This window comes from Aegilops tauschii, chromosome 6 (assembly GCF_002575655.3).
Source record: "Aegilops tauschii subsp. strangulata cultivar AL8/78 chromosome 6, Aet v6.0, whole genome shotgun sequence".
Taxonomy (NCBI): Eukaryota; Viridiplantae; Streptophyta; class Magnoliopsida; order Poales; family Poaceae; genus Aegilops; species Aegilops tauschii.
This window is the reverse complement of record NC_053040.3, coordinates 211,731,928-211,748,675: the sequence shown is the minus strand read 5'-3', so window position 1 is coordinate 211,748,675 and position 16,748 is coordinate 211,731,928. Positions and strand designations below refer to the sequence as shown.

Below are 16,748 nucleotides of genomic sequence, written 5' to 3'. Positions count from 1 at the left end.
ACGAATGTCTTGCCTTCGGATCTGTGATAGAAGGTGTACCCAACTGTCTCCTTTGGGTATCCTATGAAGACACATTTCTCCGATTTGGGTTTGAGCTTATCAGGATGAAACCTTTTCACATAAGCATCGCAACCCCAAACTTTAAGAAACGACAACTTTGGTTTCTTGCCAAACCATAGTTCATAAGATGTCGTCTCAACGGATTTAGATGGTACCCTATTTAACGTGAATGTAGCTGTCTCTAATGCATAACCCCAAAACGATAGTGGTAGATCGATAAGAGACATCATATATCGCACCATATGTAATAAAGTACGGTTACGATGTTCGGACACACCATTACACTGTGGTGTTCCAGGTGGCGTGAGTAGTGAAACTATTTCACATTGTTTTTACTGAAGGCCAAACTCGTAACTCAAATACTCTTCTCCACGATCAGATCGTAGAAACTTTATTTTCTTGTTACGATGATTTTCCACTTCACTCTGAAATTATATGAACTTTTCAAATGTTTCAGACTTCTGTTTCATTAAGTAGATATACCCATATCTGCTCAAATCATCTGTGAAGGTCAGAAATAATGATACCTGCTACGAGCCTCAATATTCATTGGACCACATACATATGTATGTATGATTTCCAACAAATCTGTTGCTCTCTCCATAGTTCCGGAGAACGGCGTTTTAGTCATCTTGCCCATGAGGCACGGTTCGCAAGCATCAAGTGATTCATAATCAAGTGATTCCAAAATCCCATCAGTATGGAGTTTCTTCATGCGCTTTACACCAATATGACCTAAACGGCAGTGCCACAAATAAGTTGCACTATCATTATTAACTTTGCATCTTTTGGCTTCATTATTATGAATATGTGTATCACTACGATCGAGATCCAACAAACCATTTTATTGGGTGTATGACCATAGAAGGTTTTATTCATGTAAACAGAACAACAATTATTCTCTAATTTAAATGAATAACCGTATTGCAACAAACATGATCAAATCATATTCATGCTCAACGCAAACACCAAATAACACTTATTTAGTTTCAACACTAATCCCGAAAGTATAGGGAGTGTGCGATGATGATCATATCAATCTTGGAACTACTTCCAACACACATCGTCACCTCGCCTTTTACTAGTCTCTGTTTATTCTGCAACTCCCGTTTCGAGTTGCTACTCTTAGCAACTGAACCAGTATCAAATGCCGAGGGGTTGCTATAAACACTAGTAAAGTACACATCAATAACATGTATATCCAATATACCTTTGTTCACTTTGCCATCCTTCTTATCCACGAAATACTTGGGGTAGTTCCGCTTCCAGTGACCAGTCCCTTTGCAGTAGAAGCACTTAGTCTCAGGCTTAGGACTAGATTTGGGCTTCTTCACTTGAGCAGCAACTTGCTTGCCGTTCTTCTTGAAGTTCCCCTTCTTCCCTTTGCCCTTTTCTTGAAACTAGTGGTCTCGTCAACCATCAACACTTGATGTTTTTCTTGATTTCTACCTTAGTCGATTTCAGCATCACGAAGAGCTTGGGAATTGTTTCCGTTATCCCTTGCATATTATAGTTCATCACGAAGTTCTACTAACTTGGTGATGGTGACTAGAGAATTCTGCCAATCACTATTTTATCTGGAAGATTAACTCCCACTTGATTCAATCGATTGTAGTACCCAGACAATCTGAGCACATGCTCACTGCTTGAGCTATTCTCCTCCATCTTTTAGCTATAGAACTTGTTGGAGACTTCATATCTCTCAACTCGGGTATTTGCTTGAAATATTAACTTCAACTCCTGGAACATCTCATATGGTCCATGACGTTCAAAACGTCTTTGAAGTCCCGATTCTAAGCCGTTAAGCATGGTGCACTAAACTATCAAGTAGTCATCATATTGAGCTAGCCAAACGTTCATAACGTCTGCAGCTGCTCCTGCAATAGGTCTGTCACCTAACGGTGCATCAAGGACATAATTCTTGTGTGCAGCAATGAGGATAATCCTCAGATCACGGATCCAATCCGCATCTTTGCTACTAACATCTTTCAACACAATTTTTCTATAGGAACATATCAAAAATAAACACAGGGAAGCAACAACGCGAGCTATTGATCTACAACATAATTTGCAAAATACTATCAGGACTAAGTTCATGATAAATTTAAGTTCAATTAATCATATTACTTAAGAACTCCCACTTAGATAGACATCCCTCTAATCCTCTAAGTGATCACATGATCCATATCAACTAAACCATGTCCGATCATCACGTGAGATGGAGTAGTTTCAACGGTGAACATCACTATGTTGATCATATCTACTATATGATTCACGCTCAACCTTTCGGTCTCCGTGTTCCGAGGCCATATCTGTTATATGCTAGGCTCGTCAAGTTTAACCTGAGTATTCCGTGTGTGCAACTGTTTTGCACCTGTTGTATTTGAACGTAGAGCCTATCACACCCGATCATCACGTGGTGTCTCAGCACGAAGAACTTTCGCAACGGTGCATACTCAGGGAGAACACTTATACTTTGATAATTTAGTGAGGGATCATCTTATAATGCTACCGTCAATCAAAGCAAGATAAGATGCATAAAAGATAAACATCACATGCAATCAATATAAGTGATATGATATGGCCATCATCATCTTGTGCTTGTGATCTCCATCTCCGAAGCACCGTCATGATCACCATCGTCACCGGCGCGACACCTTGATCTCCATTGTAGCATCGTTGTCGTCTCGCCAATCTTATGCTTCTACGACTATCGCTACCGCTTAGTGATAAAGTAAAGCATTACAGGGCGATTGCATTGCATACAATAAAGCGACAACCATATGGATCCTGCCAGTTGCCGATAACTCGGTTACAAAACATGATCATCTCATACAATAAATTTAGCATCATGCTTTGACCATATCACATCACAACATGCCCTGCAAAAACAAGTTAGACGTCCTCTACTTTGTTGTTGCAAGTTTTACGTGGCTGCTACGGGCTTAGCAAGAACCGTTCTTACCTACGCATCAAAACCACAACGATAGTTTGTCAAGTTGGTGCTGTTTTAACCTTCGCAAGGACCGGGCGTAGCCACACTCGGTTCAACTAAAGTTGGAGAAACTGACACCCGCCAGCCACCTCTGTGCAAAGCACGTTGGAAGAACCAGTCTCGCGTAAGCGTACGCGTAATGTCGGTCCGGGCCGCTTCATTCAACAATACCGCCGAACAAAAGTATGACATGCTGGTAAGCAGTATGACTTATATCGCCCACAACTCACTTGTGTTCTACTCGTGCATATGACATCTACGCATAAAATCAGGCTCGGATGCCACTGTTGGGGAACGTAGTAATTTCAAAAATTTCCTACGCACACGCAAGATCATGGTGATGCATAGCAACGAGAGGGGAGAGTATTGTCCACGTACCCTCGTAGACCGAAAGCGGAAGCGTTAACACAACGCGGTTGATGTAGTCGTACGTCTTCACGATCCGACCGATCAAGTACCGAACGCACGGCACCTCCGAGTTCAGCACACGTTCAGCTCGATGACGTCCCTCGAACTCCGATCTAGCCGAGTGTTGAGGGAGAGTTTCGTCAGCACGACGGCGTGGTGATGATGATGTTGTTCTACCGACGCAGGGCTTCGCCTAAGCACCGCTACGATATTATCGAGGTGTAATATGGTGGAGGGGGGCACCGCACACGGCTAAGAGATCAATAGATCAATTGTTGTGTCTATGGGGTGCCCCCTACCCCCGTATATAAAGGAGCAAGGGGGAGGCGGCCGGCCTAGGAGGAGGGCGCGCCAAGGGGGGAGTCCTACTCCCACCGGGAGTAGGACTCCTCCTTTCCTTGTTGGAGTAGGAGAAGGGAAGGGAGAAGGAGAAGGAAGGAAGGGGGCGCCCCCCTCCCTAGTCCAATTCGGACTAGTCCATGGGGAGGGGTGCGGCCACCCTTTGGGGCCTTTCTCTCCTTTCCCGTATGGCCCATTAAGGCCCAATACGAATTCCCGTAACTCTCCGGTACTCCGAAAAATACCCGAATCACTCGGAACCTTTTCGATGTCCGAATATAGTCATCCAATATATCGATCTTTACGTCTCGACCATTTCGAGATTCCTCGTCATGTCCCCGATCTCATCCGGGACTCCGAACTCCTTCGGTACATCAAAACACATAAACTCGTAATATAACTGTCATCTAACTTTAAGCGTCGAGACCCTACGGGTTCGAGAACTATGTAGACATGACCGAGACACGTCTTTGGTCAATAACCAATAGCGGAACCTGGATGCTCATATTGGCTCCCACATATTCTACGAAGATCTTTATCGGTCAAACCGCATAACAACATACGTTGTTCCCTTTGTCATCGGTATGTTACTTGCCCGAGATTCGATCGTCGGTATCTCAATACCTAGTTCAATCTCGTTACCGGCAAGTCTCTTTACTCATTCCGTAATACATCATCCCGCAACTAGCTCATTAGTTGCAATGCTTGCAAGGCTTATAGTGATGTGCATTACCGAGTGGGCCCAGAGATACCTCTCTGACAATCGGAGTGACAAATCCTAATCTCGAAATATGCCAACCCAACAAGTACCTTCGGAGACACCTGTAGAGCACCTTTATAATCACCCAGTTACGTTGTGACGTTTGGTAGCACACAAAGTGTTCCTCCGGTAAACGGGAGTTGCATAATCTCATAGTGATAGGAACATGTATAAGTCATGAAGAAAGCAATAGCAACATACTAAACGATCGAGTGCTAAGCTAACGGAATGGGTCAAGTCAATCACATCATTCTCCTAATGATGTGACCCCGTTAATCAAATGACAACTCATGTCTATGGCTAGGAAACATAACCATCTTTTATCAACGAGCTAGTCAAGTAGAGGCATACTAGTGACACTCTGTTTGTCTATGTATTCACACATGTATCAAGTTTCCGGTTAATACAATTCTAGCATGAATAATAAACATTTATCATGATATAAGGAAATAAATAATAACTTTATTATTGCCTCTAGGGCATATTTCCTTCAGTTCCTACGATGCAGAACCTGATAGTGCATTGCAAATGCTTGCATCAGTTCATTACACCCCTTCCACTTGATGCACAATTTGGATGTCGAGGTTACTGTCAGTACCTCTAATATGCTAGCTTCAGTTTAAGCGAAAAAACATAAACTTATGCATCAGTCCAAGTAGCTACTAGGCTTTATATAAGGTTCACCTACCACTGCAAGTTGTATGATGTTATTTCTAATAGTACATGCCGTGTAGTTGCGTCAGTTCGAACTAGTGAAAGAATGTTGTTGAAAAAAATATACACTTGTTAGACAGTAAGTTCAATGATACATAAACTAGGAGTACTTCTAGTGTAGTTGCATAAGTTATAGATGAACAAAAGAGAAGACATGCATCAGTTTTATATATATGCATATCCATACATCTCTGAAGTTCAATGTTCAATTTGCAAGCAGTGCACCAAATGTTTATGCATTAGTTATAGGGAAAAAAGATAAAAAACTTTCCATAACAGTTGAAGTTCAATGTTCAGTTTACAAGTAGTGCTAAAAATCAGTACATCAGTGCTGAACATGTAGGTTCATCAGTTCGACTGAAAACTAAACCAGATACAAAACAGAGAACAAAGTTGAATAACGGCCAACGATGCAAGTTCAACTTGTACATTGCCTTCAGTGCATGACATGTTACCCATAGCATGTATAGGAGAAAAATGCAGAAAATATTAATCCCAAAACTGTTGAATGTCATTGCAGAAGCATGCAAGGGGGCACACGCAGCGAGAGTTTGATGAGCCAAGCAGATATGGGGCACCGCCTGGTTGGGTAACACTAGAAATAGCACCTGGATACTTCAACAATACAGGCAGATTTCAAGCTACACCGGAATCATCAGAAGCACGGATAGGTTCTTCTATGCAGCAAACACCGATATCTGGGAATACAAGCTTTGCCACTGCTGGGTTGCAACAAGGCCAACAATTTCCCCAACAACAAATGTTTTCCTTTCCTAGCGCATGCATAAAGGCAAGGACACACAGGCTTCCACCAGTCGCTCCGTCAAGATCAATCATCCGTGCTGCAAAAGCGGTTGCGACGGGAAGACAATGCCAAAGAGACAGAAATTTTGGCCACTCTAGCAGGGTCCAAAGTACAAGATATGAGCCATATAGACAGGAGCAACATCACAACGAATCTGAGGGGAGACTGCCGTACAATGAGAGTCAACATTGCTCCCTCCAAGAGATGCTTTGCTGCATGTGCCAAGGGTGACACCACCCGCGCCCATACACTAGGGTGAACAGCAAACACCAGAGGCAGCACAGAGCTATACACATGTAAGTATCCATTCAGAAAAAAAACATACAAGCACATTCCATACCATGGTACTGTGACCACACCATCTAACATTTTTGTAACTGCGTTTTTGTTTGCTCACTGTTGCGTGCAGCCACCTAACATTGAAGCTTACGTTGCCAAGGCTAGAGATGCTCTTTGAAACTTTCAAAGAAGCAAAGGACTTCTACAACGTCTATGCAAAGCACGCGGGTTTTGCTGTCAGGGAAGGCTCCAAGGTTGAGACCAGAGTCTACCTTTATTGCACGTGCCATGGAGTGTATGAATCGAAGGTGTCAGAAGCAAATAGACAGCAGAACAAGACGACAGCCAGGACTAACTACGGGGCTAAAATGAGGCTGAAGAGGGAAAAGGATGGAACACTTGTCGTAAAAGAGATAGTCTGGGAACACAACCACAGGCTATAGCTCACCCCCAAAATGCTTGTCTTCTTGCACTCCCACAAAAACTTTGACAAAACAATCTTGGAGTACGTCAAGTACTTGCAGTTCCAAGGCATTGAACACGTGAAAATCATGAGCATACTGGGCGACAATGAGCCTGGTAGCTACTTCCTCGAAATGAATGCCAAAGACCTGATTAACCTGTAAGTACAAACTTGTTCTCCTCCCATAAACCCCCTCCGTCTATTTTCCTCTGCCAGTACAAACATATTATGCAACGCATGACCTGACGCCAGTTCAACATGCATTTTTGAATGACTGTTCACTTTTAATATGCATCAAAGCAAAGATGGATGATGTGGACGATGTCCTAAAGACTGTCAACTTCTTTAGGGAGATGAAAGCTATAAACAGGGAATTCTTATGTGACATGCAACTTGATGAGTCCGATAGAGTTAAGAACATATTCTGGGCGAACGCAAGCTGCCGAGGGGCATATCAGGACTTCGGTGACTGCGTAACGTTTTACACCACATATAAGACCAACAAGTACCATATGCCACTTGGGGTGTTTGTGGGTACTAACAACCACTTTCAGACTACATTCTTTGCTTTCGCCCTGATAAGAGATGAGGATGCAGATTCATTCAGATGGTTGTTCAAGACATTTTTAAGGTGCATGAGAGGGAAGGCTCCTACATGCATCCTCATAGGTACAACCGCCAAAACCACCCCCCCCCAAAGGAAAATAACACATGTAAAAATGTTGTGTCAGTTCTATTTTGTATATATGCACTACCATCTGCTGACCACTCCACGTCTCTTTTCTCATTACCAGACCAGTGCCCAGCAATGGCTTCGGCGATCCCATATGCTTTCAAGAACACAGTACACAAGCTGTGCCACATGCACATTATGAAGAAGTACAGGGAACACCTCGCATACCTGTACAACCTGCACGAAGACTTTAAGGATGAATTCACATCAATCCTCAACTGGTCCCTCATGCCAACTGAGTTTGAGGCTGCCTGGAAAAGACTCATGGATAAGTACAACCTCCATGATGATGCCACGATGGTGGCCATGTGGAACGAGCGTGAGAGATGGATATCATCCTACTACAAAGAAATTTTCTGCGCCAAAATGACATTCACACAATGAAGTGAGAGCATGAACTATGTGCTCAAGAGGAACTTCGTAAGTGAGAGACAAAACCTCCACCGGTTTGTCAGCCAGGTAAACTCCCGCGTCAAAACCAGGAGGCAGACAGAGAACCAGGAGACAATGGGTAATCGGGTATAGCTCTATCACCTGTCTTGAGACAAAATAACATGCTTGCTAAAGTAAAACTTTATTAGTTAGACAAGTTTTTGCTGCGAGAAAACTAATAATTTGGTCATCACTCTTACTTGGGCAGAAGGAACAAAACACGCTGACCTTCTATGGGTTTGACACCTAGATGTCAAAGCTTTACTCACGAGCTGTGTACAACGAGATCAGAAAAAGGCTAAAACTGAGCACACTCTTCACGGTGACAGATACGGAAGATCCCACAAAGTACCTCGTGCGCTACAACAAGCCACAAAAACTGTTTGCGTGGGCTCAGCACGCGTTCCAGGTGGTTGCAGACCCCGTGGGAGAAATATATGACTGCGAGTGCAAGCTATGGGACCACACAGGTGAGCACTAAAAAAAAGATGTTACATGCTATACTACTTATTTTTGTAAAGTTTTTGTTCGAATGAAATGACAAAAAACATGCACCTCTTCCAAAAAATACTGGTATTTTCTGCGTGCATGTCCTATGCATGGTGCAGACAATCAAGGTTGACAACGTTGCAGAGAAATATATCCTCAGGAGATACACCAAACGCCCGAACATCCAGCCAACATTCAACGGAAATGACTTGAGGGCAGTAGCGTCAAACAAGGCCTCCCAATACTGCATTGAAAGGGCACTGCTGCAGCAGAACATGAGGGTGCACAGAAAAAGCTTGAGAAGCCAAGAGCAAATGGCAAGGTCACAGATCGTCATGGACAAACTTGAACAAGAACTCGCCGCCATGCATTCTGCTGAAAATGGAGGTGTCGCGGACAATGGAGCCATTGAGTAGGATATTGCTACAATCTTATCCAAGATGAACCATCTGGGAGCTATTGACCCATTCGACAACGAGGAAGATGAGCAACAGCAACCAGAGCTTGCCCATGTGCACACTCAAGAGTAGCAACAAGCTCACGTGCAAGATCATGAGCTTGATGGTGCTATAGGCGAACGACATGACAATAGGACATACTACCAGCATCAGCAGGAAAGGGTGATTAAACCACCCATATTCTCAAACACAAAGGGGAGGAAGAGTAAGACGCAAGCAACGAAAGCAGCAGCCAAAAAGCCGCCACGCCCCATCAGGCGCGTGGAATTTGGCCCGGACGGCAAACCTCTCGGGATAAGGGCATGCGGATTCTGCAACGTCGTGAGCAACCATAATTACCGCACATGCCCACTCCGCACAGATGCCATTGTCAACAAGCAAACGCTGCACAAGCAGATTGGAGCTGCCCAGGTTTCTACCAATGGAGATGACACACGTAACATCTACACTTGCCGCAAGTGTGGGGGAACTGACGGACATAATGCCCGCACGTGCAAAGTGGGCAAGGAGGTTAGTGGCGTTGAATAGAAATAGGGCAAAGTCTAGAGTTCCAAAAAATCAAAAGAAGAGGATGAAGAAGAAGAGTTTGACGAGAATGACGACCAATCAGACAAAGACAATGAAGATGACAGTGTCGGGGATGAGGAAACTGAAACTGACGATGAAGCTGCCAAGGCTCAAGCAGGAAAGGGCGCCAACAAGGGACAACATTCGAGGCCAGTTAGGAGGAGCTCAAGACTGAAAAATCCATAGTGGTTATGCTGCTGCGTCAACTGAAAAATAAGATTGTACTCTCAGTTGCCTCGGTACACAATGAGGAAACATATCAGAAACACTGTCGTTACCAAAACTTATTTAGCTTTATCATTGATTTCTCGATCAGTACTATAGTTAAGATATAATTTGTGATTTGTGCCAGTTGGACAAGTGACATTATTATGTAAACCGTTTGATAATCCTTTTTGAATGCAGTCACAAATATATTTGAAAAAAACTTATCTGGATTTATCTGACACCAACACTACTGTCGACGAGTAACTCAGCAAAAATATGTTAAGGAAAATTTAAACTCTTATAGTACATCAGTACTGATAATTCTCACTCGTCAGTACAAGGCAAGGTAACCAAAACACACCCGTGAACACCTCAAAAAACATCGTTTGAAAAAACAAGCTACATCAAAACAAGCTATGTATGCTTCTGCCAGTCCTAGTTCAGAAAGACCATCAGTACATAAAAATAATTACCTCAAGCAAAATGCAAATATAATACACCTGTACTGATGAAAATCTAATTTATCTGTAAAAAATATTTTCAGAGATTATCTTGATATAAACAATCCTTAAAAAACAAAAAATGTTTTAAAAAACATTAGCATGACACACATAGTCTGACTGGTATTTGGTAAGTTCAATTACACTTCAATCACGAGTCCAAGTACCCACAGTAGAGGAGTACAAACCTCCATCATCACCAACCCTGACACGTGCAAGTGGGATAAGCAGCTCTTAAGTATAGCTTGACAAGACAGATCAGTGCGACAGTAAAATGCCATCATCACCGACCCTAACACGAGCAAGTGGGATAAGCAGCTAGTAAGTACAGCTTGACAAGACTACTCAGTGCGACCAGATTAATACCTTGGCAAACAAATAGGCTTGGACGGTTGGTTCTTCCAGGCCACCGCCCGCACCATCCACTGGGCGGTTGCCACAAGGAACTGCAAATGGCGACCCCACGCCACTACACCCACACCCCGACGAACCGCCTCCCACACATCCCCGTTGACGCACTGCAAAAAACCCCATTCTCTTCCATCTCTCCCTCATTCCCAGAAACCACCATTACTGCTTCCATCTCAACTGCACAAACCACAAACTTCTCTCTCCCAAGCCCACAGTCACCGGAGGAGGGCGATGGCGGAGGAACCGTCCGCCAAGCGTCATCATGGCGAGACGTCGGACAAGACCAGCACCCTCGTCGACGTTCATGTCCCCGGCGAGAAGCGAGAGTACACCACAACACTCACAGGGGTTGAGCTCCACGGCAAGGAGATGCTGGAGATTATCTGCACCAGCGAACCAGACAAGGCCGACGAGATGATCTCTAGGCTCTGGAGGAAGGCTGGCGGCAAGCTTCATAAGATCGTCGGCGTTGGTGTGCACTACACTAGCGAAGATGAACCTCCCCAGATGGCAGCAGTCCTGCAGTTGTGCGTCGATGAGCTCTGCTTGGTGTACCACATCGCAGCGGCCACAAAATGGTGACCCATCCTACTCATTTGCCCTGTTTGGTTCATCTGTTTTATTAGTACTGTATCCTGAAAATTTCATCAGACTTGTTTCCCAACTAGATGTACTAGTGTGGTTTGTGAAAAGTGGATGCACTACTGCATTTTCTCAAGTAGATACACTATAAATGTATTTTTGAACCTGATGCACTGGATTACTATTTGGAAAATCTTGCGGAAGATTAATTTCTGAAGTTGAGCGACTAGTGTAGTTTTTGAACTTGATCCAGTAGTGTAGTTGTGACACCCAAAATTTTTATTTTTGGTTTTATAAAAATCTTTTATTTGATTTGAGGAGGGTATTTAAATTTTTCTTCTAAAAGGACTTTCCCTCTCAAAATATTTCCTCTTATGACAAGTGTTTTGTTTTGGATTCACCCTAGACTTGATTGTTGGTCTTGGAGGTTTTTCATCCCATGTGGGCTCAAGGGTTTTTCATTTGGAAAAATATTTTTGAAAACCTTTTAAATAATCCTATGGCATTTGGAGTGATCTCCTCCCTCTTTTCAAAATCCCTCTTGCCATGACCCAAGTGGAAATCCCCTCCCATAAGCCACTCCCCATCTTTGTGTCAAGTTATTCTTCAAATCCAGCAAGTTGGACCTCTCCTTATATTTGTTTCCATTTATTTCCTCTCAAAAATAATTTCTGCCCTCTACTCTAGCTCTTGGAGGTTTTCAAAGGAACTACCATTTCTACTTTGAGTTTGGCCTCCAAACAAGTCTCCCTAGCTAGTCCTTAGAGCCCTCAACCAGGATCCATGAAGATCCACTGGTCTCCAGTTCAAATATTTCAAATTGTGCTTGCTGCAAGTTTGGACCAGATTTGCCAAATTTGATGAAATTCATTTGAATTCTTCTCCTAAAAATATGAGAAAATTCAGGCAGCCTCTGGGTGCATTGAGAGGTCACCTCACCAAGTCCCAGCTCCAGAAATTTTTTTCTTCATGCCAAATCATTTCGTCGAACACCTGACTGGCACTGTTTCTATAATGTTCAGTCAAGTTCAGTTAACAGTTTCAGGAACACTGTCGTTTTCTTCAGAAACTCTTCTCAATCTCGCCAGTACCGCGGTGGCGCCTTGCTCCCTGTTCTCTCCTTCTTATCCCTTGCGCCGCACGATCGTCTGGAGGCTAGCGGGCATCGGCGACGAGCAGGCGGAGGTGCGCCACCCCATGAGCGACGGCAGCGGTGGCTTTGCGGCTGCCAGAGAGAGGCGCAGCATGGACGGCGCCGCCCAGCGCCGCCCAAGCCACCCGAGGCCGCCGCGTGGCCCTCCACTCACCTGTGCGCGCTGCCATCCTTCGTCGTGAACTGCTAGGCGCGGAGCATGCTCTCTGCCGCCGCCGTGCCCGTACGGCCGCCCCGTCGAGGCTCGGCGCATTACGCCTTGCCCGACCGCAGTTTAGTGGTGGAACGGCGCCAGTGAACCTCCCTGATGCTGCCTGGCCACTTAAACTCCCTATCCAACCTCTGCCTCGCCGTAATCGCTCGCCGGAGAAATCCCGTTCACGGCCACCCCCTCGGATCGCCTATAAATAGAGGCTCCGAGCTCGAACTCGAACTCACACCACCCCTACGCCCACCAATACCACGCCAAGCCACTGGTAGAGCCACGAGGGAGCCTTCTTCCCCAACTCCGGCCGCCTCGACCCGCCACGGGACCCAGCTCGATTCGCTCCCGTGCGTGCACCTCTACCCCTCAACTCTTGCCAGTAGCCTTCTAGTGCATCCACTCTCCTGACCCGCGCTTCAATTTGGAGTTTGCAGCACCCACCGGAGTTCTCCACCACCGCCCGAACCACCGTCCGCCGGAGAAAGTGTCGCCGTCGACGTGGTGCTCTCCCATGACCAAGTCCACCACCCACCGACGCGGAAGAACACGCTGATCCTCTTGGTACCCTCCGATCTCTCTGTCTCGCCGTGGTTCGACGCCGGCGACCGCCGCAGCCTTCGGGCGCCGGTGAGCTCCGTTGGCCGTTTTTTAAACCTGACGTGTGGACCCCCCCCGTCAGCCTCTCTTCTCTCTCCCCCTCGAACCGTTTTCTGTTGGCGCCTTCGGGCAAATGCGCTTTCCCTTCGGGCTGGCGCATTTCTTTCCGAACCGTTTTCTATTTTCTCAGTTAAGTCCCTGGATCTTCTCTGTTTCATCACAGATTAGTCCCTGGACTAAAACCCTTATAACTTTTTAATAAAAGATGATTTTTGATTGATTCTTTTTCTACCAGTCTTGTATTTTTGTCTAGTTTTTATAGTATTTATTTGGAAAAAATTTGGAACAATTTTTATGCACGCGTTGATTTTCACGTTAGTGTACGTTTTCGCTATACCGTAGGTTCCGGGAGAGGTGACGGAGCCGCGAACTTCGCCGAGCTAGACTCCGACTTCTCCGAACCAGGCAAGCATGTTTGAACCTTTGATATGATAGGTGTTTTGCATGTTTGCTTGAATGGTTTGTGCATGGCATATTGAGCCTCGGTGAGTATCTCGTTGCATGTAAGGCAACTATCCGTGTGTTCCGAAGTTACTATGATCTCTGATGAGAGATGGCCTAGTCATGTGGTGACATGAAAGGCAGTAAGGTGGTATTGTTGTAGCATGCCAGCCTTACGTCATCCGTTAAACTCCGACGTTAACGTGGACTGAGCCACGTTACCGTTCTTCCCCTTTCGTGCTGCCATATGTTTTCTGCCAAGAATACGGTTTAGTAAGTTGTTAACCTCTTTCCGTGTACACACCAAATAGAGGGGCCGGGATGAGGGTTCCATGGCCCTGGATTAAAGCCAGTCATCCGGTCAGGGGGCATGGGTGTTTCCGGTTGGGACTGAGAGGGGGGCACCCCTTAGAGCGCGCGTATATAAATTTGATCCCATGCTACGCGAGGTTGTAGCCTCCCCGTCTCAAGGTTTTTCTTGAACGTTGCCGAGGGTGATTCCTGGCATCGGAATGTTGAATGGGTGTGTACTGGATTGATGTGTTTCTCCTAAAACACCATAAACGGAACTAGTCCCCGTGACTACTGAAATCCGTTGGCTGTGGTTAAAGTACAAACTCTGCAGAGTCAAATCCTTCCGAGTCATCGTGTCCGTGATCAAGGACCTTGGTCAGTATATCCATATCTATGTCAGTCCTCGTGGTAAATCCCCGGTGAACAAGCTTGAGTGGTATACTCGTTTGAATTGTTATTCCTGTGGATGGACTAACCTTTATCACGTATCTGAATATTTCCTTGTTGTGGTATTAAATTCATGAGCTGCTAAATTATTAAGTTGTGAAATATAAGCCCTTTATGTGATGTCGCTCAGACGTCCGACTGTGGCACTCTTGTTATTTACTTTTGAATATAAGCCCTTTATGTGATGTCGCTCAGACGTCCAACTGTGGCACTCTTGTTATTTACTTTTGAATATAAGCCCTTTATGTGATGTCGCTCAGACGTCCGACTGTGGCATGTCCGTTATTTACTTTTAATATAAGCCCTTTATGTGATGTCGCTCAGGCGTCCGACTGTGGCACTCTTGTCTTTTACTTTCAATATAAGCCCTTTATGCGATGTCGCTTCAGACGTCCGACTGTGGCATGCACTGTCCCTTATATTCTATTATAAGCCCTTTATGCGGTGTCGCCTTGACGCCCGACTGCGGCAATGTTAGTGCATTTTTACCCTTCTGAGGAGTCTTTCAGACACTCGATTGGCCCTCAGTATTTCTTTGGGATTTCGGGAGGACTACCGCCCGACTTCTCTTTTATTCCCATGCATTATTATCTCATTGTCTGAGTGCACTTGTTAATCTGTTCATATGCATCTTGTTTACATTTTTTATATCTTAAGTCTGAACTATCTTGCGAGTACTTTCATAGTACTCACCTGGCTTGTTGATTTGGCCAGATGTTGACGAAGGCGATCTCATGGATGAAGAGTTTGATAGTGAGTCCGACGCCTAGGGGAGTCCCAGTCAGTCCCGTGCGATCCTGGATATTGGTCACTTGTTTTATATACGCTTCCGCCACCCACAATAAGTATCCTCGAGCCTCACTCCGACGCTCGAAGAGTTGTTAGACTCAGGAGTTATGTCACCCACTTCGCTGTGATATTTTTTCCACCACCGCCTTTATCGTGAGTTAGCAATTATGCCACCCTATCCGCCTTTATGTATTATTGGCGTGTTTGTAATAAATTGTTGAGCAGTCTCCGCTCAACCTTGTATTATATCTAGTACTCCTGGTATTTTTTCTTCTGTGATCAAGATTTTGTCTACCAGTAAGAGGGATTATTCTCTATTGGTCCGTAAAAGGGATCGATTTCTCAATAAATATTTTTATTGGAAAACCGGTCGTGACAGTAGTTTATGTACTCGATGTATTAAAAAGATGTTTCTGAACTTGATGTAGTGTAGTATTTTTTGAATTTGATCTAATGTTATTTTCATAAGCAAAAAAACTAAGGACTTGGTGAAGCACTGGTTATGTGTTATCCTATTCAACAAAAGTAAACTAAACTAGTACTAAAGCAGCACATACAACATTGACTGAAACTATGTATAATCCAAAAAAAAAACATGATGTACTTGAATTTAATTTCAGAACTTTGTTCACTAGTTTCTGAAGTACATTCATCCATTAATTATGCTATATAAGCATCTACTTTATGGATTCATCGCTTGTAAAACAAAACAAAAATGAATAATTCAAACATCAAAGTAATGCTAATTTTCAAAATGTCTCTCCCCTTGCAGGCCCAAGCGCCTGAACGAGATGCTGCAACATGAGAGGTTGTTCACATTTGCTGGTTTCAGCATTGAAAGCGACAAAGAGAAGCTGAAGATGTATGGTTTGGAGATCAACCCCAACAAGTTCATCGACATTCAGCGCCTCTGGAGAGTTCCATACACCGGAAAAGAGTACGACTGCTTGACTGATGTTGCAGCCAGCGTCATCCACCCATTCTACAAAGGCATGAAGAAGAACATCGACACGCAGGAAGACCACAAACTGTGGGGGATCAGCGCGCTGCCAGACAACCTCATCGAGTACGCAGGAGTAGATGCGTACGCCGCGTACAAGTCATGGAACATGATCGACCACATCACAGATGGTTGGGAATTTGCAAAAGAGCGGGAGGTTGGCAACTACTACGACCGCCCCTTTTGCCCCTTTTAGGGATGAAGATACATCAGAACCTGCCTTCGTTTTCCTTCCGATTGTGCTTGCCTTTTATCTTGTTGTTTCAAATTAGTAGTTTGCTCTTGTTTGGTTGAACCAGTATGATTATGTCGTGCTTGTCATGGTTGAACAAGTTTACTTATGTCATAAAGTACAATGTTTTGCCTATCTCATTATATAAGTTTGGTAGCTTCGTATGTTGTTAATCCACAATTTCAAATTCAAAGTAGCTTCTGAATGGAACCTTGTGGCTGCTCTAAAGTACTAGTTATGAAGCAACTAATCACACAATGTTGTTCCATGTGTAGTTTCGATTCAGTATTGTATAGAAACATAACGTTCAAAACAATCAGCACAATTT

At 44.4% G+C, this 16,748-nt stretch overlaps 2 protein-coding genes across 2 annotated transcripts; both read left to right on the top strand.

The window, feature by feature from the left end:
* The first annotated feature begins 7,128 nt into the window (after positions 1 to 7,128).
* On the top strand, positions 7,129 to 7,940 carry LOC109772014 (protein FAR1-RELATED SEQUENCE 5-like). The gene is made up of 2 exons (XM_020330707.1): positions 7,129 to 7,492; positions 7,618 to 7,940. Exons 1-2 carry the CDS (start codon positions 7,129 to 7,131, stop codon positions 7,938 to 7,940), a joined length of 687 nt encoding a protein of 228 aa, XP_020186296.1.
* A 2,911-nt stretch (positions 7,941 to 10,851) lies between these two features.
* Positions 10,852 to 16,384, top strand: LOC141025975 (uncharacterized). Its single transcript, XM_073501907.1, has 2 exons — positions 10,852 to 11,198; positions 15,961 to 16,384. The coding sequence occupies exons 1-2, from the start codon at positions 10,852 to 10,854 to the stop codon at positions 16,382 to 16,384; spliced, it is 771 nt and encodes a 256-aa protein (XP_073358008.1).
* The last annotated feature ends 364 nt before the right edge of the window (positions 16,385 to 16,748 follow it).

What these genes read in the sequence shown, in the direction of transcription:
- LOC109772014 (XM_020330707.1), top strand. Translation starts at nt 7,129, where the DNA reads ATGGATGATGTGGACGATGTCCTAAAGACTGTCAACTTCTTTAGGGAG. An exon ending in TCCTACATGCATCCTCATAG is followed by an intron (nt 7,493 to 7,617) that starts GTACAACCGCCA and finishes TCTCATTACCAG; the next exon opens with ACCAGTGCCCAGCAATGGCT.
- LOC141025975 (XM_073501907.1), top strand. Translation starts at nt 10,852, where the DNA reads ATGGCGGAGGAACCGTCCGCCAAGCGTCATCATGGCGAGACGTCGGAC. An exon ending in ATCGCAGCGGCCACAAAATG is followed by an intron (nt 11,199 to 15,960) that starts GTGACCCATCCT and finishes CTCCCCTTGCAG; the next exon opens with GCCCAAGCGCCTGAACGAGA.